This window comes from Oikopleura dioica, chromosome 1 (assembly GCF_907165135.1).
Source record: "Oikopleura dioica chromosome 1, OKI2018_I68_1.0, whole genome shotgun sequence".
NCBI lineage: Eukaryota > Metazoa > Chordata > Appendicularia > Copelata > Oikopleuridae > Oikopleura > Oikopleura dioica.
Window position 1 is genome coordinate 13,228,464 of NC_137291.1, and position 23,728 is coordinate 13,252,191.

Genomic DNA, 23,728 nt, shown 5'->3' on the forward strand with positions numbered 1-23,728 from the left:
CGTACTTTGACAGATTAAGAACTCATAAAAAGTGCTCCTGTAAAACAATCAGCAGAAGAGCGAGTAAAAGCTCTGAAAGCGCGTCTGGAAGAGATGGAGCGAGTCATGCGAACTGGAGTCATAGATTCTTCAAGTCTGAAGAAGGGGCCGCAGTCCGCGCTGGATGAAGAGTATTACCCGACAGGAGCAAAGGCTAAGAAACAAAAGAAATCCCGGTACCAACAAGTAGCAGAACCGCCTCCTCCGCCACCTGCTAAGAAGAAAGCACCTCCCCCACCTCCTCCACCAAAGCGTCAATTCGGAGCAGAGCCACCTCCCCCTCCCAAGAAAACAGACTCACCTAGAAGTCGTTCCCCTCCCCCAGCACCACCAAAATCAGGACGAGACATTTCTACCCGTCCTCCTCCACCACCCCCTCCAAAGAACACGAAGAAACCTCCACGAACCCCTGAATCCGACGAGTTTTCTCTCAACGATAGTCTCACAATAGTTTCCAATTCACCGCGCTCGCCGCGTTCACCCTCATCACCTTCTCCTCAACGACCAACTGAAAATCGAGGACCTTCGACTCCACCAGCCCCACCGCGGCGTTCACGATCCAGGTCCTCTCCCTCCCCAAGCAAGACAAGATCCAGACGGGCAAGATCACCAAAAACTCCATCTCCAGAACGACCAGCTCCTCCATCTCCGCCAAGAAGATTGTCAGATGGAGTAGCAGGGCCTCAAGCACCGCCAAGAAAACTCTCAGATGGACTTGCTGGACCTTTACCACCCCCATCAACAGATTCACCAGCAAAGCGAAAGCGCGAGAAATCCGGATCCGGGAATGAGCCATCCTCGAAAATCCATGTTCTTCAAGATGAAGATCCCTTTGACAGCTTTGGCGCTGGCCCAATGCCTCCTAGACCACCAACAAGGTTTGAAAGTAACTAAAAGGGTGGTTCTTAAAATCTTTCTTAGTAGATCGGCACCATCCCCTGATGCTTTTGGCCCAGCACTGCCAGCTGGTATAACTCCTTTCGATGATCCAAACAGCGAAGAAGATGAATGGGTAGTAAAACCGCCAAGGTAAGCCAACGGATTTAGAATTGACTCCCCCTATTTAATTTTCTAGCTCTTCGAAAAAGTCCAAGAAAGAAAAGAAAGAGAAGAAAAGGAAGAAGGACAAGAAACGCAAAAGCAGTAGATCAGGTAAATCAAACACTTTGTCCAGGCACTCTTCATTCGGATTTTCAGAACGATAACAAGAATGCAAGTCCGAAAGTTCACCGCAACATCTCTACTGCTCCCAGAAACTTACAGTACCTTTACTGTACAAAGTTGTCTAGAAAGTTCAAGACGCTCGACTAATTACTCGGGTGAGAATGCATCGAAAACCATGTTATTAAAATTGAACAAACCCACACTGAATTCAAGGTCTTCTCGCAATTTATTCTACCAACAGGAAGTGAAGTTAAGAAATGTAGACAGTCCATTTTACTCTGTCTAAATTTGTAGTGGTCATTCTGAATAGTTGTTGTTTTCATCGACAGTTGGGTTATTGTTCTCATCGAGGATTTGCATATTCTTGTGTTTTGTTTATGCTCCGCCGACAATATTGTTATATACGTAAGAGCAGGTGCACAGCTGATTTGCTTTCTCTGATAAGGCCGCCTGCTACATGTGCGCCATCTCCTATCACCTTTGACTCCAATCGTATCTACTTCAGATCGTTCGAACAGATGCGTTTTACTAGAACTCTGAGATCCTCGTTTCGGGCCGCTTTGGCAAAGCAAATCGAGTTCTCTGGGCCACTTACTGTCGCTCAATTTATGCAACAATCCTCAACAAATCCCATGCAAGGATATTATACTAATAAAGATCCTATAACGGTAAGGGTCCTGAATTTCCCTTTGATGCTCTAAAAATCTTCGAATCAACTTGACGGACCCTTAAAATTGGCGGACGGTGACTTCATAACTTCCCCTGAAGTGCACCAAATGTTTGGCGAGCTAATCGGAGCGTGGATTCTCCAAGAATGGACAATTGCTGGAAAGCCTGAATCTTTTGAATATCTTGAACTCGGGCCTGGTAGAGGCACACTCGCTAAAGATGCTCTTAATGCTATTCAAACTCTGCTAGATAAACTGAGTGAAAACAAGGAGGACTCTCAGAAGACTCGGATAAATGTCCGTTTTGTAGAAGTTTCTCCTGTTTTGTCGAAGAAGCAAGCAGAAGTTTTAGGTAAGAATTTTCCCTAAGGAAGATTTGTGAGCCTGTTTTCCAAGATATTAGAGCGGTTTTTATATGAAATTATATCAAGAAAGACACATATTTTGATTTTTCGGATTTTATTTATACTGATTTTGACTGAAAACACACACACAACTGTAGAACTGACTTTGCTTTTTAGAAGAGAGTGAAAATATTAACAAATATAAAAGGGAATATAAACTAAATGTTTAGTAATAGAATCCCTGTCGGGGCTGTTGGTAATAAAAGCCTTGCTTAGGCTGCTGGTAGTAGAATCCTTGCTTGGGCTGTTGGTAGTAGAATCCCTGTCGTGGCTGCTGGTAGTAGAAGCCCTGGTCATAGTAGAATCCCTGCTTTGGTTGTTGGTAGTAGAAACCCTGTCGTGGCTGCTGGTAGTAGAAGCCCTGGTCATAGTAGAATCCCTGCTTTGGTTGTTGGTAGTAGAAACCCTGTCGTGGCTGTTGGTAGTAGAAACCCTGCTTGGGCTGCTGGTAGTAGAAGCCGTCGTAGTAGAATCCTTGTCGTGGCTGCTGGTAGTAAAAACCCATTTTTATATTATTGTTTTGCTCGATTTTCTCTCGATGAAAAACGAAGGGGAGAGCCCAGTATTTATGAGAGCTTTCGTTTCCGTTTTACCTAATTAAAATTGCCTTCCTGTCTAATTATTATCTGGTTTTATATAATTAGACTATAAATGAAGGGATTTAGGGCGTCTAAAAATGCTTTCTGACGGAATCACTTACATATTATTTCTAGTTCGAATCTCTAAAGAACCATAAGAAGCTTCTTTTGAACTTTGAATAGATATCATGCTAGTTGTAGGCTCATTAGTCTGGAGGTGTTCAGAACGAGTACTAGCTTGTAGATATCTTTCTTGCTAGAGGCAACAGTGAAGAGATGTTCTATACCTAGGCCGAAGTAGTCGGAAAGGAACGCCTGAGAAGAGAGGCTTTCCCGGCCATCGGGTTAAGCAATTTTTGTACGCTCCAACAGGAGCATGCGATGAATAAATTTCAGCTTACAGAGCCATTCAGGTCTTACGATTTCCGAAGTATCAGAAGTAGAAGGCCAAGGATGTTACATGAAAGCCACGAACGGTTCAAATCTTAACGCCGAGTGGTATCGAAACTTTGAAAGCTTGCCTGAATCTGATGATATTTGCTTCGCCATATGTAATGAGTTCTTTGATGCGCTGCCGATTCACCAGTTTGATTTCAACGAGAACACCCGCCAGTGGAGAGAAGTGATGGTGGACGCCGACCCTGTTGAAAAAGAAAAGCTTCGTTTTGTCACTGCTCCTGGCGACACCCCTGCAGCTAAGGCACTCCTCCCCATGTTCGACAATGAAGATCTTGAGGGAAAAAGACGGGTAGAAGTGTCCCCTAGTTCATTAATCCACTGCCAGTGGCTTTGCGAAAGGATAATGAAACAAGGTGGTTCATCTTTAATAATCGACTACGGACACGAAGGACAAAAAGAAGACACTCTCCGTGGTTTCAAAAATCATCAGCTCGTCGATGTGCTGGAAAATCCTGGAGACGTGGATATAACTGCCGATGTCAATTTTTCCCACTTGAGATCTGTCGCTGAAGCCGTCGGGGTGGATGCAAGTGAAAGTATCACACAAGATGTGTTTTTGAAAAATATGGGGATTGATACAAGGTAAAATTTTCTAGAACAATTTGTTTATTTTAAAAATAAAATCAAAGAATTTTTTTTATTATCCCGGGTTGGGAATTAAAAAAGTAAATTTCGAATAAATTCAAAATTTCACAAAAACAAATTGTTCTAGAAAATAATTTAATGTCTAAATAACTCAATTACCCCAAAATAGGGCAATTCATGAAGGCTATCCTTTTAGAGTCTAAAATTTAGACTCTTGATGCTTATGCGAGCGACAATTTCCGGCCCCGCAAGAAAAAATCTCTCTGAATGCTTCGATTATCTAATGAAAGAAATGGGCCCTAAATTCCGAGTTATGGCGGTTTCTCATCCCGCTCGGCAAAAATCTGGAGAAGAGATGCCTGGATTCTATGCTCTGCAACAAGATCATTCTGCATTTATGCGCGCGCCACCAAAAATTGATATTGAAGGCGACTTGAAATAACAATTCTTAACTGTTCATCAAAATAAACAAATTGAAAATGGGAAACAAAGTTCCAACTGATTAAATTTTAAAACTCTAGAATGGATTTGAATAAATCTGGGTCGCAAAACGAGACGATATTCAAGAGGGTTGAAGAAATCTCAAAACTGCTTTGTCTGGTAAATTCGATGTTCCCTGGAGTCATGGAAGAATAACGGTTTTTCCTAGTCGAATCGACAAGTAACCGATGATGCTCTGCTCAACAATCTCCTAACAGAACTGAATAAATACATCATCAAATGCAAGAAACAGTCCGAACTAAAAGCAAGGAGCGCCGAATTCCTCAAAATCTTGCGAGAAGCATTCAACAACTGCGAAAATCTGAAGGCTAACAATCTTGCATTTTTGATCGAGTTCTTCGGCAATTCGATTGATTACTTTGAAGCTCCGGTGTGTATCAAGAGCTTTTTGAGGCTCCAAGAAAGCGATATTTTTGAAAAGGAAGCGTTGATCAGAAGTTCTTGGCTATCAGCATACACTGGTTTCATCGAAAGATTCGAAGAAGTAAAATCTTATATTTTATCAGCAATTATAATCCTCATTCAGGAAATCAGCAACGAAGAAGCCAGAGAAGTCATTCAAAAGCTTTCCAATGATATTTCTGTCTTCGTCTCCCGCCAAGCTCAACTCACAACGATCGCTCTTCTTCTGCGTAACAAAGAAAATCAAGACGAATTCGAAAAGATCGTTAATGATTGCGTCTTCCCCTCTTCTGATTTTCTCTACTCGCTTCTCGTCAATGTCAAGAGAATGAAATCTTCGGGAACAAGTCCTGTCGAGCTGTGTAAGAAGATTTATTCTTTGATGTCCAAGGAGCAGAAAAGCGCTAGAATCGTCGAACTTTATTTGGACATGCATTCAATAGCAGCCGCCCCTGGTCTTTCTGAAGACGAATGTTTCGAGATCACCGACGAGTTTTTCATAAAGGAGCATTTTCGTATTCACACGCTGGTAGCTTCGATGCAAGATGATCCAAATACCGCCGTGGGTGGATGTTTACAAAGAATGCTGGCAATTTTGGACGATGAAGAACAACCACATGTGCAGTTTCTCGATGTTTTGAAGAAAATTGATAATTATCTGGAAAGTGTTCAACAACAAGTTTCTTACTCTCAAAATCTATATTTTGAACTCTCAAAAGTCACCTGAATGCAGACTCTTAGTTGTTAATTTTTACAAAAACTACTTCAAAAATATGCCTCCAGTCTTCAACAAAAAGCTTCAATTTATGACGATAAAAATCTTCGTTCATTTCATGACAACAAATACTTCTGAAGATTTCGAAAAAACACTGTATTCAACCCTCTTCGAAGTTTTGACAAATGATCGTGTTTCTGAAAAGGTAGCTCTTTATCACTTGAATTATCAAAGAAATGTTTCAGCTAAAATATCCAATCTACTTGGCCTTTGGGTATTTGACGAACAATGACTCCGTGAAAGAAGTCTGCAAGTATATTCCAGATGCTTATGGCGCGATAACAATTGAAAACTGGCAACTGAAAGATTCTATTCTGGAATGCTTCTATGAATGGTCGAAGAAGAGTTTTTCATATGATGAGAACTTCATCAAACAGTCGGAAGCGATTCTGAAAAATGCAGTAGAAGATGAGAATCCTTCCGTGAGGACGAGCGGGATCAGGAAAGAGTTCAAAACTTGGAATTTCAGAGAAGGCTCTCAGTTAGTTACTGACGCTTTACAGAACTCCGAAAAGAGCGTACGCACTTTTTGCAGAAATCAACAAAGAAAAATGTCCAGAAATTCTTGTTCAGCTTCTCGAGCGAACGACTAGCGACATGGACTTTAGTACTCGTCGAATGGGAGTGCTCACCGTCTCAAGAATTCTCAAAAATATACAGTCTCCATTTGAGCATTCAGAGATGGAAGCGATCATACACGACACATCCCCAATTCTGGAATACAAGCGCCGGAAGATCAACAACTTGTTGAGCTTAATTTCTTACATGGTTCGTGATGATGATTGGGAAGTGCGTAAGAACATTATTGGCTTGATCTGTGAATGTAAAGATCGCAATGAAGACAGTAAAATAGCCGCTTATTTAGAAGAAATGCTAAAGCTACTCATTGAAGACCAAGTTGGAATAGGTAGGGTCATATTTAAACATGTATAAAGGGCCCTTAATTTGGACCCTTATTTGTTAATACAATGTCTATACACGTTTTCTTCACTTTCCTCTTCGAAAATTTATTTATTTCTAGTTTCGGATGCAGCAAAACGAGCTCTCGGAATAGAGCTCTCAAGTCGGAAGGAATACAGTACCGAGAGGCTAGAAGAAATTCTGACAGACATAGAGTTGAACCTGGCCGTGATTCATGAAGAAGGAAAGCTGGAATTTTCAGATAACGAGATGGATAACTTTGCTGACTGCTATTAGATGAACACCGGCGTTATCACACTTTACTGATACTGTCAATTTGCACACGGATAATAAACTTCTACTGCCGAAAACTGACGAAAGCAGTTTATGAAAAAAAAACTGCAGAAAATTTACGTCTTTTGATTTATTAGGAGCAGGAAAGATGGCGAATTTGAAGCGTTGTTTTTATAAACCAAAACGATGCGATTTCTCCATGGGGGCATTCCAGAGACGAACTTGTTCGAGCGGCTCAACTGTAGGATTCCAGCGGGGGAGGACGTCTCGACCGGATTTAAATCGCTTCCACAAGTAAAACCCCATGTCTATTTTTGCAGAAATATAATTACGAATAAAGACTCTTTACAAAATCTTACAGGCGAGGCAACTAATGACGATTACGATGAAAAATATTCCCATGATGTTGTTCTTCTTCGCTTTCCCACGGCTCTATTTTCTTTCAATAGATGTTTTCAAAAAACTTTTTTGTGGGGCCGGAAATCGTAAAAAAAACTGCAAGTGCAGTTTTCTTCAGCTCGTCGAGACGAGTCGAATGATGGGTCTAACTCTTGATAACTCTAAGGATTTACCGGTTTACCGGCTGGTTACCGGAAAATACGTTGTCACCGGCCGTTTTTGTTCTAGAAGTGATAAACAGATGATCGACCCAGGAAATTGTTCCTTATAGTCAGTTCTACAGCAGGCTAAAAGATGAGAGTCGTATCATTACTCCGAAGAGAGTTATCACTAAAAACAGTAAATTTTGCATAAATTTCGTTGTCGCTGCACGTTCCTGATTTCTAGTCCCATTTCCGCCAGAAATAGTATTTTAGTGATAACTCTCTTCGGAGTAATGATACGACTCTCATCTTTTAGCCTGCAGTAGAACTGACTATAAGGAACAATTTCCTGGGTCGATCATCTGTTTATCACTTCTAGAACAAAAACGGCCGGTGACAACGTATTTTCCGGTAACCAGCCGGTAAACCGGTAAATCCTTAGAGTAATCAAGAGTTAGACCCATCATTCGACTCGTCTCGACGAGCTGAAGAAAACTGCACTTGCAGTTTTTTTACGATTTCCGGCCCCACAAAAAGTTTTTTGAAATCATCATAATTCTTAAGTTGAAAAGTATCAAGGAAAGAGGCTATCTCCCTTCAGCTTCTTCACGGACGAGTGATCAATCGTATGGAACATTATACGGCCGAGGGCGGAATTATGTATCGATTTTTAAACACTGAGACTGAAATTTGATAATTAGCTCGTTTGGGCGCGTGAAAGATTTAGGATTTCAAGTGGAGATCAAGGACTGTATCGAGTAGGCAACGAGGCTTGATGATTTCTTTGCACATTATTTTACCGCTTGGCTTGGCAGATGCATCCATCCTGCTGTGCCACGTTTGACTCAGAATAACGAAAAAAGAGTTCAGCAGTTCTTTACCATTGAGTCTTCACTGTAGATTCTAGAGGCAAACACAAGCATTTTCATCATTGAGTACTTTGGCCGCTTACTACGACATCTGATAATATGCTCTATCTAAAAATACAGTATTTTACAGTCTGTCATATATTCTTTGACGTGTACCTTCAATTCTTGTTGTATATTTTGCTTTCTTCCAGAATCAATTATTGACTCTTTTTTTGTCTTGAAATAAAGACCTTTGATTATTATTTATAGTCGTCGTGTTTCTTGAGAAATCTCAGTAGATAGCGTCTCCTAAGAAAGTTCTCCAACATTTGGCATGAACTTTTGGACACTTGTCTTATCAAAAACATGGATATATTTATCTGAAATTGACGATTAAAAATTTAAGGATATAAACAAGACTTTCTTCTATGTCTCCTTCGCCGAAGCATGTGACATGCTGCATCTAGCAGCCTGTTATGGCGCTAGCAAAGAGCATCATCATCATCATTCGAACAGTTCTGGAAACCTTGATGTTATAGTAATGGACAAGCAAAAGAGTATACTACCCATTAGGGACTTTCATACTGTTTTTCTTCGTTTTCAAGACACTTAGCTCGAGTGCCTGTGAATAAATTTATCTCCCTATAAAACCAGAAGGCGCTAACAGACGCCAACCAAATTCGATTAAACAAGATAAAAACGACAATAAGACAAAATAAGTCCAAAGAAAAATGAGAATCTCAAAAGTTCTGTTCACTCTTTTTTTCGCCCTTTTTGCTGCCCAAGAAACGGAAATGAAGAAGACTGAAGTCACTGGAGACATGGAGGAGAATCGAAATCAGCAGATGAAAATGATGAAGAAAAAAAGTGCAATTGAGGAAATTATCGCGAAGAGAAATGACTTTTTGAAGAACTTAGAGGTACATTTGCGAATAAGGGCGAGTCTAAGCAAAGTTAAGAAACTGAAATCGAACGATATGAACACACTTGATGGATACCTAGGAAAATCGCTCAACTATGGCCGTCCTCACTCCGACAGAATGTTTCAATTTGTCCGACTCGTTTGATGACCCTCTTTTTTTACTTGTTACTTTTTTCAGTTTTTCAGTGAATAAATTTTTATAATAAAAAATCGGTTGTTTTTGAAAGTCGCGCAGCTGTTTTTTGTTATGAAAAAGAAGTCAAAATCGAGATTCGATCAGCGAGAAAAAAACGGTTGTTCTGATTTTCGCCATTCAAAAAAACGGAGAAATGTCGCCACCAGCGCCGGATTTTATTCCGACTCTGGACCCGAAAGAAGAGCCGGATTCGTTAGAGTTCCACAGCGTCACGTGAGTGTTCCATCAATCGTCGAGATATGAAATTGAGCTTTCAAGAGCTACTGAAACTCAACTAGACTTGAAATTTCAACGACCGCTAGAAGAATTGAGACGGAAGGGATCGACAAGAGGGTTAGATCCAGTTTTAGAAACGCCAGAGAAAAAGTAAGTCACATGATTTTTATTGTGGTGAGATTCTTGAACTTCAAAAAATTTGAATTCTATCCCCTTAATTGAAATTTTAAGCAAAGTAAGGACTTCATTTTACTTTTAAGTGGGTAGTCAATAAGTATCTTGATTTGCAAGCGGATTTCTTTTTCAGTAATAACGAAGTGAGTCCCTTATTCCCCATAAAAAAGGGGAAAATAAGGGTGTCACTATGTTTAATCCGCAAGAAAAGTCCACTTGTAAATAAAGATACTTGATGACTACTTCCTTGAAAGTAGAATTAGAAGTTGGAACATTTCTTAAGGGGGTAGCCTTCAAATTGTTTGAAGGTCAAAAACTTCGTTCAGATAATATCTCATCTGAAGTTTGCGTCATTTTTCGTTTTCTGTTTGCCGAATTTTTACTTTTGAAAAAGGCAAAAAAAAGAGGCCGAAAAAAGCTGAAAAACTGACGAATAAAGAAAATCGATGAATCATTTTTTTGTTGCTCGTATTCACTCGCCAAACACCAAAGCCGGAGAAAGATAAAAAAACGGCGGATTTATTTAGCTGACCTTTTTTGTTTTATTTATGACGCCAGAGAGAAAATATTTTCGAAAACGAAAAAATGAGAAAACAAAGAGGAATAACTTTCTTCAGAAGAAAACTTAAAATTCGATTTTGATTTACTTTGAATCAATTTATCTCTTTTTAAAAATTAATTAAGGGTGCTCCCTCAGGAGTTTTTTTCCAGGAAAAAAGTTGAAGGTTTCTGTTAATTTTTAACCAATCTTTTTCTTTCGGAAAAAATATCGCTTGGGGTAACCTTAATCTGATTTTCTAACAACGAGTTGTTTCAGAATGGCTCGTCGTGGGGAAGACGAACAGACAAAGGTGAGTTCTTACTGTAATGATCTGTAAATGTCAGATTTTAAACACAATTTCTGACACATAATTTCGCTCTCACGCAAGAATTTTTATCATAACAATTGAAGATAACATTTCGCGGCCTGGAGCCGCGCATCCTTGCCAAGAACAAGGGTACTCCTCTTTTGCCATCCTTGAATTCAGCCGTAAGACCCTTTTTAACAATCTTAGTTCTCATTTTTCGAAAATTGCTCTAGAGCTACTTCCAGTTAGCTTTATAAGGCCTCCCTTTCTAGTAGAATCGTCATTTTCAGGGTGGTCTTATATTTCCTACTTTCTGTAGCTCTCATTTTTCGAATCATTAGAAACTAACCAAAATGTTGTCTCGTCGATTTACTGTCATCTTCTGAAGTTAAAAAAAAGAAAACACGAAAGGCTACTTTTCCCAATTAGAGATTGAGAAACGCCGATTCTCAGTTTGAAAATCACACCCGATCGAAAAGTTAAAATCAACCCTCTTTCAATCGCCCAAAATGGATATCCACGAACTTGAGAATGAAATCAAGTCGTTACAGGCGAATTTTGACCAGCTTCCCGGTTGGGTTGCGCAGAGATATTTGACAGAATACGAAGAGGTACCCTTATCAAAGTGATTTTTAACCCATCCAAGCGCGTACGCCAATTTTTTGGTAAAATAGGGCAAAACGCGTGTTATTAATCATTTTACCAACAAAATGGGTTGTCTGCCCGCCTGAGTTAAAAGAATTATTTTCGTCTCAAACTTTCGTCAATTTTCGAGTCAAAAAATCTCTAGATGCCAAAGAGCTCTCATCGTCCAAGCGCGCATCCTTATTTTTGTCCAAAAAATAACAGAGAAAAAAATCAATAGAAGAGGAAAAAAAGATGGACAGTTCAAAGTATTCTATGGGATCGAGAATTGTAAGAACACTTCATCTCAGTTTTCGAGGACTCTTGAAATTCGGAAACTACCGATTTTTCAAAAATATATTTTATCAATTTCAGATTTGTCAAAATCAATTAACATCTGAATCGGGACTGAAAATAAAGAATTTAATTCTACAAGTGCGATAAGAATTTATCACCGGTTGGTCGAAGCCAACTGTTGCTTCCTGTCCCCCTTGGCCAGGTCGGGGATTATCATCCGGCGGTACATTTTTCTTGCAGCAAAAAAATAGAAAACCGCAAAAAATAATATAAATTCATAGCTTTTTTGTTCACAATAAAAAAATGTCCGGAAAAGATGTCCGAAAAGGGCGGACCACTAGAGGGAGCCTTGGATCTGGGGTAAAGTCAGATCAATTCAAGAGACAAACATTTAACCAAAACAAAAATCTTTTACTAATTTTCATAGAGAAGCACGCTTTCGCATTCGTAACACTATTGTACTAATCGTAGTTTTATTCTCCTCTATCTCTCTTTTTAAAATATGCTTTTAGGTTGGGGGAGAAACCCTTGGCGGCTTCATTGGTTTCGCCAACTTGCCAAATCAAGTGCACCGAAAATCGGTGAAGAAGGGATTCGAGTTTACTTTGATGGTCGTTGGAGAATCGGGTCTTGGAAAATCGACGCTAATCAATTCTCTCTTCCTCACAGATCTCTACCCCGATCGAGAGCTTCCTGATGCCGAAGCTAAGGTTAGACGACCGACTGTCGAATGACTGTAACTGCCCTTTTCCAGATCAAACAAACAGTCTCAATGGAAGCCTCGACAGTTGAAATCGAAGAGCGCGGCGTGCGACTCCGACTCACCGTCGTCGATACTCCCGGCTTTGGCGACGCGATCAACTCTTCAAAATGCTACGATCCAATTCTCGAATACATCGATGCGCAGTTCGAGCGATATCTGCACGACGAAAGCGGACTCAACAGAAGAAACATTTCCGATAATCGAGTCCACTGCTGCTTCTACTTTATCTCGCCTTATGGACACGGCCTCAAGGTAAAGAAAGCAAGAGTTATTTCTGCAGACACGTCGCGATATAACGACGTTTTCTCTCGCCCTATCCAAGGCTTGCAAAAGAGGTCATTAAGACATGATGTCTCTGTTGAACTGATAACCCAAGAAAGCCGCTAAAACCAGCTAGAATCAACCTTTTTACCTAGCCACTGGACATTGAATTCATGAAATCTCTTCACAACCGAGTAAACATCGTGCCAGTCATCGCCAAGTCGGATACATTGACGAAACAGGAAGTCAACAGGCTCAAGAAACGCGTTCTCGACGAGATCGCCAAGGTATACATTTTCTTAAAACCATTTTCAACCCTCTTTTCAGCACAATATCAAAATCTACCAACTTCCAGACGTAGAAGACGACGAAGAAGAAGACTACAAGGAACAGACTCGAGTGCTAAAGGTAGAAATTTCTATGAATTTCGAGGATTACAATACCACTTCTAGCAATCGATTCCCTTCGCCGTCGTCGGCTCAACGACAACTATCGAAGTGAAGGGACGAAAAGTGCGCGGACGGATGTACCCTTGGGGCGTCGTCGAACTCGAAAACGACGAGCACTGCGATTATCTCAAGCTCCGAACTATGCTCATGTAAGTCCCTCCTTTCAATTTCATTTCCCTTATCTTCGCTTCAGCTCGCACATGCAAGATCTCCAAGAAGTGACACACGATCTGCATTATGAAAATTACCGAGCTACTCGACTCGACCCCGAGAATGTTGTCGAACCAGTCAAACCAGGTATTTTCCCTTTATTTTGCTGGTTCTTTCATACCAATCCTTTCTTTCAGGAAAACAAGCATCTGGCAACACTGACGCAAAACTCCGGGAAAAAGAAGCCGAGCTGGCGCGAATGCAAGCCATGCTCGCCCAGATGCAGAAACAGTTGCAGATGCAAAACGACGGTCAACAAACTCACCAGCTATAATCCCAAATTCACGCACTCACTCACCCTCTTATCAATATTCTTCCTGTGTTCGAAATTAAATAATAAGGGCATGTCACCAATCTTCTACTAACCTCACAGCCGAGCGTGTTCGAGTTGACTCTTTTCTTTGACCATTTTCAACCCTTTTTTCATCATCACAGCCTGCGCTCTACAAAAACAGACAGTGTAAAGAACAAAAATAATAAAGTATAAAATCACAAAGAAAAAAATCTTTCCTTTCATTAGAAATTCTACAATTGTAGAATTTGGCATGAAAAAATTATCACTAAAAAGCTCATTTCTTTGAGAAAAAGATGCCGATTCTGATAAATGATTTCACCTGGGAGCAAAATGACAACTTCGTGATCGTGAATGTCAACCTCCCCGTTGGGCACGTGACCTCCAAGGCGGAAGTCAAGGTTGGAGAGAAGATGATCTCAGTAATGAGTCAAACGCATCTCTTCCGAATCGCTCTTTTCCGGGGAATCAATGAAGAGGAATCGACGATGAAACTGCATCACCAGAAAATAGAATTCAATCTGGCGAAGGTGGATAAGATCCCATGGGAAGATTTGACGAAGAAGAAATCGGGCAAGGAACTGACGGAAATGTACATAGAGCTTCTTGAGCAGGAGAGAAAAGATATCGAAGCCAAGGGAGAAGCAAGAAGGATCAAATTCAGGTAAGATCAACAGCTTTTCTGGCCTCATTCCGGATTCTAGAGCCGATAAAGACTCCTCCGTCCACAATCAACTCGCCGCGGAAGAAGTAAAAAGAACCGAGCGAAACCAAATCAAGCAATTCGAACTCGACCTGATCTCGCAAAAAATCAAAAATGAAAAATTCATGCAAGAAGCTCAAGCCAAAAAAGCAGAAGCAGAAAAACAACAGGCGAAAAAAGACGAGAATAGTGGAGAAAAGAAGAAAAAGTCGAATTCAGAAATCGAATTTTCAGATGTCAAAAAAGAGCCGACAGTTTCAATTCGCAGATCGAAAATGCCCCCACCGAGGTAGACCCTAAATTTGAGCTTATTGTTAGCCTTATTTTTAGGCAGCGAGGAAAAATCACGGTCGCTTTCACCGAGCGCTCCTTCCCAACGCCTCTTCGCGAGTCGAACAAGCCCGAAGAAGACGCCTGGCTGCAGAAACAAGCCGCTGCTAGAAAACGCGTCGAATACGCAAATGGAGATCTCACAGAGCAAGACAAAGAAGATGGATATTTGGAGGGCAAGGCGGCGAAGATGGTCAAAAATGGAGACTTTCAGTCAGCTGTTAATGCGCTCACCATTGCTAGCAAGATGTTTCCAAGAAAACCAAGGTAAGAAGCTTGAAAAGATCCCTTGAAAATAAAGCTTCCTTTTAGCATTTATCTGTTACGCTCTGAAGCAAACCTCGGAATGCAAAACGCAGTGCGCGCCGCTGAAGATGCAGCACGCGCCTTTGAAATGTACCAACCACCCGTTCCTGCGAATTTAGACGAGCGCGTCAAGTGCCACATCCTTCGCGGCTCCGCACTCCGCCGCTTGCAAATGTACACCGAAGCGTTGATGGATTTCGTCGCAGCGGAAAAGCTCAAGCCAAAAGACGAGGAGATCCAACAATACTGCACCGATCTGCGAAATATTATTCAAAACAACGGAGGCGATGACTGGAAAGAAGAGTGGGAAACTGACCTGCTTTAGATTCTTTGATTGAAATTTACACATCTGCCAAACTATATTTTTTTACTTTCAATATATTTTCATGAACATCAAAGAAAAAATATTCTAAAGAGAACTTTATCTCAAAAGGTTTATCTTTTGAAAACGTTTATTCTATATGAAACACAGTTTGGACGGTAAATATCAGTCACTGGCGTCAGCCATGACGACATCTCGGAAGAATTTGACGAAGCCAAAGAGGATGAAACTTCCCACGAGCAAGAAAAAGATTAGTACAAAGATTGTATTAACTTTTTGTGCACATGTTGCCTTGTTAGGAGTTCAGCGCTAAATTCTTCAAAGCGAGAGAACTCGCTATTTGCAACTACAGTTTTGAACTCCAACCTCTTGAAAGCTTGCAGGCTAGGAGAAAAGGCGTTGATTTAAACAGGTCTTGTCAAACTTGACATACCTGCTGAACCTGGTTGCACGCTCGAACTGGTTGTTGAACATTCATTACTTGTTGGACGTTTACGACGACAGGCTGCCCCTTGTCGCAGTTTTTCGCTTCCTGCATAACTTAGTGAAATAGAACGGTTAAGAATAAGATACCGTGCCACTGACTTCCGCCGCCGACATAATTTCAGCAAATTTTAAGAATTTTAAAGCAACTGATTAAAGCATGGGTTGAAAATTTTTGGACAACAAGTTTTTCTAGAGAAAGCGTTTCACCTTAGACCGCAAAAAGTCGATTTTAAGAGTTTTTACCAAACTGCGATTACCTGCTGCCAGCAGGCTGCTGGCGACCCTGCTGGGTGAGGTCTACGAGAATCGTGATTTCTGTAACCAAAAATGCGGAAAAACCTGCTTAGATAGGCAAATTATGACTTTTCTTTTGGAAAGAAAAGGGCGAGAAAATGACGACGATGTTGAGCAAACGTTCTTTTTTTTTCTAAATTTGGTACTAGTAGTCTATTTTTATCACTTTTAATATGCGCCATTTCTTTGATATTGTCGTCATCTTGGCAAAAGATCAAGTTTTTAATGAGATTTATCCTCTTTGATTAAATTTGATTAATTTTATATTTTATTTTATTTGTACAGTTTGTGCTCGCAAATACTGTAATGTAAGATGGTCATGGCAAATATTCAAAATCTTTTCTTATACAGTCATTTTGGACAGGAAATTCTCGGACGTTTTTCGATTTTAGGGGTTTTTGGGGGTTCTTTTTATAAATAAAGGGGACAAAAATGTCAAAAAAATAACCACTTAAAAATTGACTGTAATTAATTTTTGATAAAAATTCTGTACAGTACAGAAAAAAAGACAGAAGGAAATGACTTTTTCGGAAAGTCATAATCTTGTTTTTCCGGCTGTTATCATTTTTGAGTTTTCTGAGAGCGGATATCTCCGACTTTCTTCTTCTGAAAAGTCTTCCAAGCCGTTTTCTTTCAAGTAAAGATGCATTCCCCAGTTGAGGTTGATATAGTTCCCGTTGTAGTGTCGACAAAGCTCAGGTGCGTGCAACGGCGTTGGCAGTCCTGCCATGACGCGGAAGATTCCGGTGTACATCAAGTCTTCGAACTGAAAGGTCGAAATTACGAAGCCGTTAAATCGCCCGCTCTAAAATACGACCGGAAACTTACTGTGACATTATTGTTCGAATAGCGGATGGAAACAGAGTAGATGTTCTTCATCGTCTCAGCCGACAGCGTTTTACAAGCGCCGCCGCAATATCCAGGGAAATAGACGCCTTTGTTTTGGTTTTAGAGAGCTCAAGAACTTCTTCGAGTTTGTGTCAGGAAACGACAAAAATCCCGACAAATTTCGGAAATTTTCGGCCAATCAGAAGCCTGAACTGGGCTTACCGGCCAATCAGAAGCCGAGAAGCCGCCCACGCAAAATTTGCGTCAAAATTTTTGTCGGTTCCGGACGCCAACCCCGAGGAAAGTCCACCTTAGAACTAGGTAGTTATGTAGGTATTTTGTAATTGAAATCAACTTTATGAGTCGAGAAGAAGAATTAGATAAATCTTTATGAGTTCTTTTTTTATGAGTTCGCGCTTCTCAAAACCGTACCTGACGGCCATTGCTGCTCGGTAAGCGCCCACTTACCGGTGGTCATTTTTTCTGTCATCGAATTCAGCCGGTAGCCGCAGACAATGTCTTCATCTGGCATCTTGTCGCCAGCGTAGAAGATCGTGTCGTCGTCGACCATCGTCACTTTTTGTTTTGAAAGGCCGCATTTGCTGACGAATTCAAATGCGGAACCAGTCTTGAGGTAGAGGTTCTCGTACGTTTCGTTGTAGCTGCCGATGACGTAATCGTCGAAGTCGGTTGGAAGAGGGTCTTCGGTAAAGCCGATGAGAAAGCGGACCTCGACGGGGTATTTGGAATAAAATCGACGGTGGAGTTTTCTGATAGAGTTATTCAAAGATACAGCATCATTGATGGTCGAATTTTGAAAGTCGACCTTGTCAAGGCTTATTTCACTTAGTCCGATTTAATTACGAGCACTCCGATTAAATGACTTGATTGAAACTATTCATCGAAAGAGAATTCAGTTTCGACTTCTACTCCCGTAAAAAGACTCTCCGCAGGAGTAACTTGTTGAAAAATCTGTGGGTTCCCCGGGAAAAAATCCCGGGTAAAACCAAAGGACTCGAAATCGACAGCCATGTTCTACTCTACTAAACTAGCAAGAGTCTTGCGTAGTGATAAAAGTAATGTATGAAAAGCTGTTTATCATAATTGATTATGATTGAATACTTTTTAAGATCCTTTGTGGATTCATAGAGTATTATCATGCATTAATGAGAGTCTGATAGAAAAATGAACTTCAATATCAACCCTGAGGATTCAAGAACAACATAAAAACTCATTTTTATGGCTTGATTATCTCTTGATTTATTGGCCTAGTCCGCGAAAAATTTGCGGAATTTTTGAAAAAAGGTACAGAAACTGAATTTCATTCTTGACCCCAGGGCGCAAAGTAAACAACTCTCCCTATACTGTGGATTCCTCGCATTCGTCGTCACAAGAACAAGATCATTCTCCGTCTCTGGGCATTTAAAGCTATGAAGTAGGGTGTCTTCAGAAAAACTAGGAGTCGTTGTTTTGCCCGAGTGTTGTCTTTCTCTGAAAAATGCTTCTGGAATAAAATCGTTGGCGACTATCTTCTTCGATTTGATATCTCGTTTGCTTCTGTCTCTTGTTGTTTCACTGCTTTTAAAATTCGACACGACTGTGGCAACTAGAAAAAGACACAAGAAAATCGAGCCAAAAGTGTAGATCTTGCTCGTAACGCGCATTTTCGTTGGCATCGAAATCAAATCAAGTGCTTATTCTGAAAATTGATCATTCCAATCGAGCGTGGTACCTTATCTCGTAAAAATCGGCGCTCGAGCGAGAGAAAAAGAGGCTGATCGTGGTTTATGACGAATTATCAAATTTATTGGAAAGCGCTCACCAAGACAAATTACGAACTTTTATGATGAGCAATCGACAATGATTAGTCGATGACCTAAATTCTTTCCCAAAGTTCTAGCTTTCACCTTGCGTCAAAACAGCTTTTTACGATGGTCGATCCTAATCATTTGCATTTTTCTTCACGTCAGATCTGAACCGTCATTAATTCTTCGTTTCAGGGAAAATCCTCGTTTCTCAGGATCAGAATGTTACATTCTGAATGTAGCTATTGGGAGCTCTCAGAATACCTCCAGTCTTATCATTATCCATTTTGACTTTTTCATTGTTGATTTTGTTGTGAGAAAAGCTTCATCTATTGAACAGAGAAGTAGATTAAATAGGTAAGAAATAATAATTAAAAAAGAGAGTTTGTTTACAAATAATAATGGAATAATTGATATACCGTATATCATATACGGTAGAAAGAAGAATAATTTATTGTTTCATTGATAGTTACTTTTATTCCATGACCAAATTCTTCTAACGACCGTAATTAATTGTCACTAAGACGATCACTATTTATTGCGTTGATTTGAAACCTAGGATGTGTGTGTGTCCTTGTAGGAACTTCCTACACCCAAATTAGTCTTCAATAAGTGAGTGTCGTCTTCCGCCATCTTAAGGGTGTCTCATCCCGGAAATTACTTGCAGCAATTAATTCCTTCCGTAGATTGTAGGATTCTAGGACGCACAGCCTGGTTATGATAGCCGTTTTTTATTAGGACTTAGTTGTTTTCATTACGGTATCCACTTATTTAGCCAACTCGCTTTACTTAGTTGCAAATTTTGATTTATTTTGCTGAGCTGACCTGAGTAAAAATTTCTCTGAGCTGAGCTGGCCTATTTCGGAGGTCATTGAGCGGAGCTGAGCTGAGCAGACATTTTGTTTAAGGTAGTTGAGCTGAGCTGAGCGGAACCTTATTAGAGCTGAGCTGATTGAGCTGAGCTGTTTTCTACTGTTTTTTGGTAGTAGACTTGGATTCAAATCATTGAGCTGAGCTGAGCTGAACTAAGTGATAATTGTCTGAGCTGAGCTGAGCAGAACAGATCATGTTCGAAAATAATTGAGCTGAGCTGAGCAGAGCAGACTATTTTCCAAAATCACTGAGCTGAGCTGAGCGACTGCTCAGCTCACTCAGCCAGCTCAGCTGGCTCAGCTCAGCAAATTTGCAACTCTGCTCCTTTATAATTTTTAATAAAAGTGTCAACTGAAAATGTGGTAATGGAGAATCTGCTTTTAAAAGCCACGTGATCAGTAGCTTATCTCTCTCTTTCTTCAAAACCCAGAAGAAAAAGATTTATGTTCTGATTTGAGTTCTGCGCGACTAGGCGCTAGAATTTGGGTTACATGCTCATTGCGTCGAAATCATCCTCAGTGTCGACCTCAGAGCTCAGCATAATTTTGAACCTCCTCGAAACTCAAATCCCTTCTTTTTGCTTCAAATTCCGAATTCCTCAAAATTCGAAGGTGAGTGAAATTGAAATTATTGATTGCGGCTTTTTTCAAACATTGATTGGCAAGATTGACTGGCAAAAGAGGGAAAATGATCCAAAAAATACAAAATAAACCGCCGTTTTTGGAAAAAACAGAGAAATGGAATTTCAAAAAGACCCTGAATTTCAATTAATAAAATGAAGAAAAAGGTATTTGAATAATTTTTTTTCATGAAAATTTGGAAAAGTTCAATAAATAAACTTTGAAAAGAAAGTTAAAAAAGTTAAAAACACAAATTCGTCAGAATTTTTGCCTCGTCTTGCCTCCTAACAATGTTGCCGCGGTAAGCGAGCCCTGGGCGCTTGGACCAACCAGTTACTCTTCCGGGAGTACTAAATTTGTACAAATTATGAGATTTTGTTAATTTGGAGATAAAAGAGATTTGTTTTCAGAAGAATATATTTATAATGAAGGGATGAATTTTGACAATTAAATTGTCAAATAGAAGAGTGAAAATATAAAATTAATTAATTAAAATAATTATTAAAATAATTAAAAAAAATCATTTTATTTATTTATGAAAAATTAAAAATCTATTTCAAAAAAATTTATTAATTATTAATTAAATTAATTATTTATTTATTTAATAAAATTGTTTTTAAATTAAAATTATAAATTTAATTATATTTTATTGTAGAGAAAAAAAAAACTAAGATTGAAACCACTTTTGACAAACCAAAAACCATCTTCGCCGAAAACCATTATCAACGTGGCATAAAACCTGCAAGTTGCTGGTGATCCACTTTGTGGGAGTGTCGGTAAACTTTGGCAGCTCTGGCCCAGGGCGAATTCTCTCTATTTTACTACCACCCGAAATTATTATTTTTTTGCAATCATAAATCAAATCCCCGAGAGACTTTTCCTCATCCTCTTTTTAAATCATTTTTCCTCTAGAACATAATTACGTAATAATAAGAAGAAAAAACTACTAAACTTTGAAATTTTCTTTTTTCAAATTTTGAAGAAAAATTTTCTTTCTTTTGTCCAAGTCTGAAAAAAAAGAGAAAAACACAATTGTGTTCACGACTGAGTAATTTTCTGGCAATTTCCCAAAGGCTCCTTTTTTCTCAATTACAAATTAGTACTTGTCGTTTTTTAACCTTTTGTTTCTTTTAGATGGCGATGAGTGGGGGGACAGACAAGGAACCGGTTGAAAAATAAAGAGATTGAAGCTTAGAGACTCAGAAAATTAAAAAAGAAAAAAATTCTCCGAGCGAGCGATCGAAATTTTCAATCGGTAAAAGACCACCTTCTACATCAGTGTTTTATTATGCGTTATCGCGGGTAGTTTTCAATATGGGCAAGGTTTTCAACAGTCTTAACCTCTCGAAGGAGATTGGCCAGGAAATTGGCAGCTCCCGGCTATTTTCTCGGATGATTTCAAAGATGAAAAACCTTGGTAAAGCTACAACATTTCTTCGGTAAACGGCCCAGCTGAAAACATCAAGGACAATCTCTACGGTGAATTCCAAGGCGGCAAGGGCGTTTATCAACTCGACGAAGAAGGAGCTCTTTCTGCCGATCCCGTCGCCACCTGCCCGAACATTTCTTCCGTCGCAGATTGCAAAGCTTGCGCGGAAGAAATCGCCTGCAAGAGTCAGTTCGTCAACGAGGAAGATCGACAACTTAGTGATACAAGAGAAGATCAGTACAGTTATGCTGTTGCTCTTTTCACTGTTGGAGGAATTGTTGGTTCCTTTTCTGTGAAACCAGTTGTCTCGCAATTCGGAAGAAAGAAGGGACAGGTTTGAAGAATTATCAAAGAGCGTCATTTTTTATCGATCATTCTAGTTGGTGAACATGATCATTTCTCTCGGAGCATCAGTTCTTTTCGTCGGAGCAAAGCACTACAACAGTCATATTTGCTTGGTCGTCGCTCGAATTCTTATCGGTCTCTTTTCCGGCCTCGCAACTGGCATCTGCCCCATGTACATCATTGGTAAGCCTTCCCATCAGTTTTAGAGACCAGGACTAATTCAGAAATGAGCCCGAAGGAAGACCGAGGCTGGATCGGAGTCTTGAACCAGTTGCTCATCACGATCGGCATCCTCGTCGCACAGATCATTGCTCTTTCTTCTTGGATGCGACAAAACTGGGGAATTTACATGGCTTTGACCGCCGTGCCAGCTATTCTCTGGATCGCTCTCATTGGCCTCTCTTACGAATCTCCTCGATACTTGTATTTGGAAAGAAATGATGCTGAAGAAGCTTCAAGAGTTCTCAGAAAAGTCCGAGGAACTGAAGATGTAAGTTCGAAATCAACGAAGAGAACCTTTTCAGATCAATTTTCAATAAAAATTTTAGGTCGAAGAGGAATTGGACGAAATGAAAGCCGAGCATGAAAAATCGCTCAGCGAAGAAAACATGTCCATCGGCACTCTTTTCACCGCCAAAGACGTCCGTTGGCAATTGATTTCCATCGCCGCCATGATGATTTGCCAGCAAATGTCAGGAATCAACGCTGTCTTTTTCTACACTAACAAGATCTTTGAATCCGCTGGTTTCACTAACGAAACTTCGACCAAGATTTCTGTGCTTATTGGAGCGCTCAATGTCGCCATGACTTTTGTAAGTCGATTTTCATGTATTCTTTGATTCACTAAATGGCTAGGTTTCTATGTCTTTGATGGAGAAAGCTGGTCGAAGATCGCTCATGGTTTATGGTTATGGAATCATGGTCGTCTTGTAAGCTAATTATCGACATATATCGACAAATATATTTATGGAAAAATATCTATCAATAGCCCCTTATTCATTTAAAAATCTAGCTGTGTTCTCCTCGCTGTCGCTTTGAAAAGCCTTCATGTCGGCACTTGGGTCTCCTACGTTTCTATTCTCTGCGTCATGGGCTACATCGTCGGCTTCGCGATCGGACCCGGACCTGTCCCATGGATCTGGGCCACTGAGTTCTTCAAGCAATCTGCTCGGGCTGCCGGAGCCAGTAAGTTTTCCACCTTTTTTCAAGGGGTTTAACGAATTGGTAAGGTATGGGTTGCGTCATCTGCTGGGTGTGTACCTTCATCGTTGGAAAGTTTTTCCCGATTGCTGAGGCAAAACTTGGACCTTACGTCTTCATCTTCTTTGCTCTCGTTTCGCTCTTTGCGTTCTTGTATTGCTTGAAGATCACTCCAGGAATGGCTTTAAGATTTCAACAACTGATCGAATTTTTGCAGTATCAAAAGCCAGAATAAAGAAACGAAAGGAAAGAGCTTCGAAGAAATTCAAGAGTACTTTGCGAAATTGAACGGCGTTGAAATCTCCGACGAAGAAATGAAACTTGCCGACAATCGCGAGGAATAATTAATCCACTCCTTGAGAAACAACAAGGACTCTCTTCCAAATCTATCTTTGCCAAATAATGTCAATTTTTTTCGTTGCCTTTGCTTATCACTCGTTACACAAAAAGTAGCCACTCTTTACTCTTACTACTAAACTCGATTAGTTACGAAGATATATTAACCTATTTATATCAAACCTTTGCCGAATCAAAACCTTAACCACTGTGTTCTTCCTAACCCCGCCAGAGTTAAATTGAATGTCCATGATTGTATTTTTGACTGTAGTATCTTCCTGTGTGTGTTATTGTTATTTTTTCCGCGGCGGAGAAAAAAGACGCGCGGCTTTTGAACAATTTTGGTAATGAAAAAATTAGTGTGGCTCTCTTCTGTTCTGTTTTTGGCAATTCAGAATTCTGTAGCGCTTATTCTATGAATACATTATATAATATAAAAG

General features: G+C 40.0%; 9 protein-coding genes and 1 long non-coding RNA gene across 13 annotated transcripts in view; 7 read left to right on the top strand and 3 right to left on the bottom strand.

Moving 5' to 3' along the window:
- LOC145695775 (outer dynein arm-docking complex subunit 4-like) overlaps positions 1-23,728 on the bottom strand; it is a 46,249-nt gene that overhangs the window by 19,672 nt on the left and 2,849 nt on the right. The gene's annotated exons all lie outside the window — the stretch shown is intronic.
- Positions 9-1,351, top strand: LOC145695767 (uncharacterized). The gene is made up of 4 exons (XM_081772785.1): positions 9-917; positions 961-1,068; positions 1,115-1,191; positions 1,237-1,351. Exons 1-4 carry the CDS (start codon positions 94-96, stop codon positions 1,242-1,244), a joined length of 1,017 nt encoding a protein of 338 aa, XP_081628911.1. The 5' UTR covers positions 9-93; the 3' UTR covers positions 1,245-1,351.
- On the top strand, positions 1,980-4,375 carry LOC145712249 (protein arginine methyltransferase NDUFAF7, mitochondrial-like). Its single transcript, XM_081789936.1, has 3 exons — positions 1,980-2,223; positions 3,267-3,894; positions 4,108-4,375. The coding sequence occupies exons 1-3, from the start codon at positions 1,980-1,982 to the stop codon at positions 4,337-4,339; spliced, it is 1,104 nt and encodes a 367-aa protein (XP_081646062.1). The 3' UTR covers positions 4,340-4,375.
- Positions 4,420-5,723, top strand: LOC145696807 (uncharacterized). The gene is made up of 3 exons (XM_081773904.1): positions 4,420-4,497; positions 4,547-4,882; positions 4,925-5,723. Exons 1-3 carry the CDS (start codon positions 4,420-4,422, stop codon positions 5,525-5,527), a joined length of 1,017 nt encoding a protein of 338 aa, XP_081630030.1. The 3' UTR covers positions 5,528-5,723.
- LOC145712250 (uncharacterized) lies at positions 5,574-6,838 on the top strand. Its single transcript, XM_081789937.1, has 4 exons — positions 5,574-5,720; positions 5,761-5,997; positions 6,062-6,482; positions 6,597-6,838. Exons 1-4 carry the CDS (start codon positions 5,574-5,576, stop codon positions 6,770-6,772), a joined length of 981 nt encoding a protein of 326 aa, XP_081646063.1. The 3' UTR covers positions 6,773-6,838.
- LOC145695708 (septin-2A-like) lies at positions 9,374-13,582 on the top strand. Of its 3 annotated transcripts, XM_081772709.1 has the most exons (10): positions 9,374-9,490; positions 9,536-9,643; positions 10,485-10,518; positions 11,949-12,146; positions 12,191-12,451; positions 12,616-12,747; positions 12,788-12,868; positions 12,913-13,058; positions 13,103-13,206; positions 13,257-13,582. In XM_081772709.1, exons 1-10 carry the CDS (start codon positions 9,411-9,413, stop codon positions 13,391-13,393), a joined length of 1,281 nt encoding a protein of 426 aa, XP_081628835.1. In that variant the 5' UTR covers positions 9,374-9,410; the 3' UTR covers positions 13,394-13,582. The 3 variants fall into 3 exon arrangements, with proteins under 3 accessions (XP_081628835.1, XP_081628837.1, XP_081628836.1); XM_081772711.1 differs by lacking the exons at positions 9,374-9,490; positions 9,536-9,643; positions 10,485-10,518 and adding an exon at positions 11,380-11,430 and having other exon boundaries at positions 13,257-13,579; XM_081772710.1 differs by lacking the exons at positions 9,374-9,490; positions 9,536-9,643; positions 10,485-10,518 and adding an exon at positions 11,725-11,796 and having other exon boundaries at positions 13,257-13,580.
- On the top strand, positions 13,681-15,130 carry LOC145695709 (dynein axonemal assembly factor 4-like). Its single transcript, XM_081772712.1, has 4 exons — positions 13,681-14,075; positions 14,116-14,403; positions 14,445-14,711; positions 14,757-15,130. Exons 1-4 carry the CDS (start codon positions 13,708-13,710, stop codon positions 15,073-15,075), a joined length of 1,242 nt encoding a protein of 413 aa, XP_081628838.1. The 5' UTR covers positions 13,681-13,707; the 3' UTR covers positions 15,076-15,130.
- LOC145711285 (uncharacterized) lies at positions 15,191-15,691 on the bottom strand. The gene is made up of 4 exons (XR_014135149.1): positions 15,646-15,691; positions 15,506-15,604; positions 15,439-15,456; positions 15,191-15,363 (listed from the first exon to the last, which is right to left on the bottom strand). It is a non-coding gene; the product is annotated as an uncharacterized LOC145711285 (long non-coding RNA).
- Positions 16,299-19,330, bottom strand: LOC145695843 (uncharacterized). The gene is made up of 3 exons (XM_081772881.1): positions 17,113-19,330; positions 16,681-16,787; positions 16,299-16,618 (listed from the first exon to the last, which is right to left on the bottom strand). The coding sequence occupies exons 1-3, from the start codon at positions 17,249-17,251 to the stop codon at positions 16,388-16,390; spliced, it is 477 nt and encodes a 158-aa protein (XP_081629007.1). The 5' UTR covers positions 17,252-19,330; the 3' UTR covers positions 16,299-16,387.
- Positions 19,835-23,721, top strand: LOC145703296 (solute carrier family 2, facilitated glucose transporter member 5-like). 2 transcript variants are annotated; one of them, XM_081780639.1, is made up of 10 exons: positions 19,835-19,969; positions 21,113-21,136; positions 21,238-21,296; positions 21,402-21,741; positions 21,788-21,935; positions 21,977-22,242; positions 22,301-22,564; positions 22,608-22,681; positions 22,765-22,937; positions 22,982-23,721. In XM_081780639.1, exons 1-10 carry the CDS (start codon positions 19,850-19,852, stop codon positions 23,185-23,187), a joined length of 1,674 nt encoding a protein of 557 aa, XP_081636765.1. In that variant the 5' UTR covers positions 19,835-19,849; the 3' UTR covers positions 23,188-23,721. The 2 variants fall into 2 exon arrangements, with proteins under 2 accessions (XP_081636765.1, XP_081636773.1); XM_081780647.1 differs by lacking the exon at positions 19,835-19,969 and adding an exon at positions 20,119-20,145.

Excerpts from the sequence above, each read along its gene's own strand:
- LOC145695767 (XM_081772785.1), top strand. The coding sequence starts at position 94 with ATGGAGCGAGTCATGCGAACTGGAGTCATAGATTCTTCAAGTCTGAAG. Across the intron at positions 918-960 it reads CCTCCTAGACCACCAACAAG|TAGATCGGCACCATCCCCTG; the intron begins GTTTGAAAGTAA and ends AATCTTTCTTAG. Across the intron at positions 1,069-1,114 it reads TGGGTAGTAAAACCGCCAAG|CTCTTCGAAAAAGTCCAAGA; the intron begins GTAAGCCAACGG and ends TTAATTTTCTAG.
- LOC145712249 (XM_081789936.1), top strand. The coding sequence starts at position 1,980 with ATGTTTGGCGAGCTAATCGGAGCGTGGATTCTCCAAGAATGGACAATT. Across the intron at positions 2,224-3,266 it reads GAAGCAAGCAGAAGTTTTAG|GTCTTACGATTTCCGAAGTA; the intron begins GTAAGAATTTTC and ends AGAGCCATTCAG. Across the intron at positions 3,895-4,107 it reads AATATGGGGATTGATACAAG|ACTCTTGATGCTTATGCGAG; the intron begins GTAAAATTTTCT and ends TCTAAAATTTAG.
- LOC145696807 (XM_081773904.1), top strand. The coding sequence starts at position 4,420 with ATGGATTTGAATAAATCTGGGTCGCAAAACGAGACGATATTCAAGAGG. Across the intron at positions 4,498-4,546 it reads TCTCAAAACTGCTTTGTCTG|TCGAATCGACAAGTAACCGA; the intron begins GTAAATTCGATG and ends GGTTTTTCCTAG. Across the intron at positions 4,883-4,924 it reads TCATCGAAAGATTCGAAGAA|GAAATCAGCAACGAAGAAGC; the intron begins GTAAAATCTTAT and ends ATCCTCATTCAG.
- LOC145712250 (XM_081789937.1), top strand. The coding sequence starts at position 5,574 with ATGCCTCCAGTCTTCAACAAAAAGCTTCAATTTATGACGATAAAAATC. Across the intron at positions 5,721-5,760 it reads ATGATCGTGTTTCTGAAAAG|CTAAAATATCCAATCTACTT; the intron begins GTAGCTCTTTAT and ends GAAATGTTTCAG. Across the intron at positions 6,483-6,596 it reads TGAAGACCAAGTTGGAATAG|TTTCGGATGCAGCAAAACGA; the intron begins GTAGGGTCATAT and ends ATTTATTTCTAG.
- LOC145695708 (XM_081772709.1), top strand. The coding sequence starts at position 9,411 with ATGTCGCCACCAGCGCCGGATTTTATTCCGACTCTGGACCCGAAAGAA. Across the intron at positions 12,147-12,190 it reads TTCCTGATGCCGAAGCTAAG|ATCAAACAAACAGTCTCAAT; the intron begins GTTAGACGACCG and ends GCCCTTTTCCAG. Across the intron at positions 12,452-12,615 it reads CTTATGGACACGGCCTCAAG|CCACTGGACATTGAATTCAT; the intron begins GTAAAGAAAGCA and ends CTTTTTACCTAG.
- LOC145695709 (XM_081772712.1), top strand. The coding sequence starts at position 13,708 with ATGCCGATTCTGATAAATGATTTCACCTGGGAGCAAAATGACAACTTC. Across the intron at positions 14,076-14,115 it reads GCAAGAAGGATCAAATTCAG|AGCCGATAAAGACTCCTCCG; the intron begins GTAAGATCAACA and ends TCCGGATTCTAG. Across the intron at positions 14,712-14,756 it reads ATGTTTCCAAGAAAACCAAG|CATTTATCTGTTACGCTCTG; the intron begins GTAAGAAGCTTG and ends GCTTCCTTTTAG.
- LOC145695843 (XM_081772881.1), bottom strand. The coding sequence starts at position 17,251 with ATGGTCGACGACGACACGATCTTCTACGCTGGCGACAAGATGCCAGAT. Across the intron at positions 16,788-17,112 it reads CGAGCAGCAATGGCCGTCAG|GCGTCTATTTCCCTGGATAT; the intron begins GTACGGTTTTGA and ends ACCAAAACAAAG. Across the intron at positions 16,619-16,680 it reads ATTCGAACAATAATGTCACA|TTCGAAGACTTGATGTACAC; the intron begins GTAAGTTTCCGG and ends TCGACCTTTCAG.
- LOC145703296 (XM_081780639.1), top strand. The coding sequence starts at position 19,850 with ATGCTCATTGCGTCGAAATCATCCTCAGTGTCGACCTCAGAGCTCAGC. Across the intron at positions 21,742-21,787 it reads TCGGAAGAAAGAAGGGACAG|TTGGTGAACATGATCATTTC; the intron begins GTTTGAAGAATT and ends CGATCATTCTAG. Across the intron at positions 21,936-21,976 it reads CTGCCCCATGTACATCATTG|AAATGAGCCCGAAGGAAGAC; the intron begins GTAAGCCTTCCC and ends GGACTAATTCAG.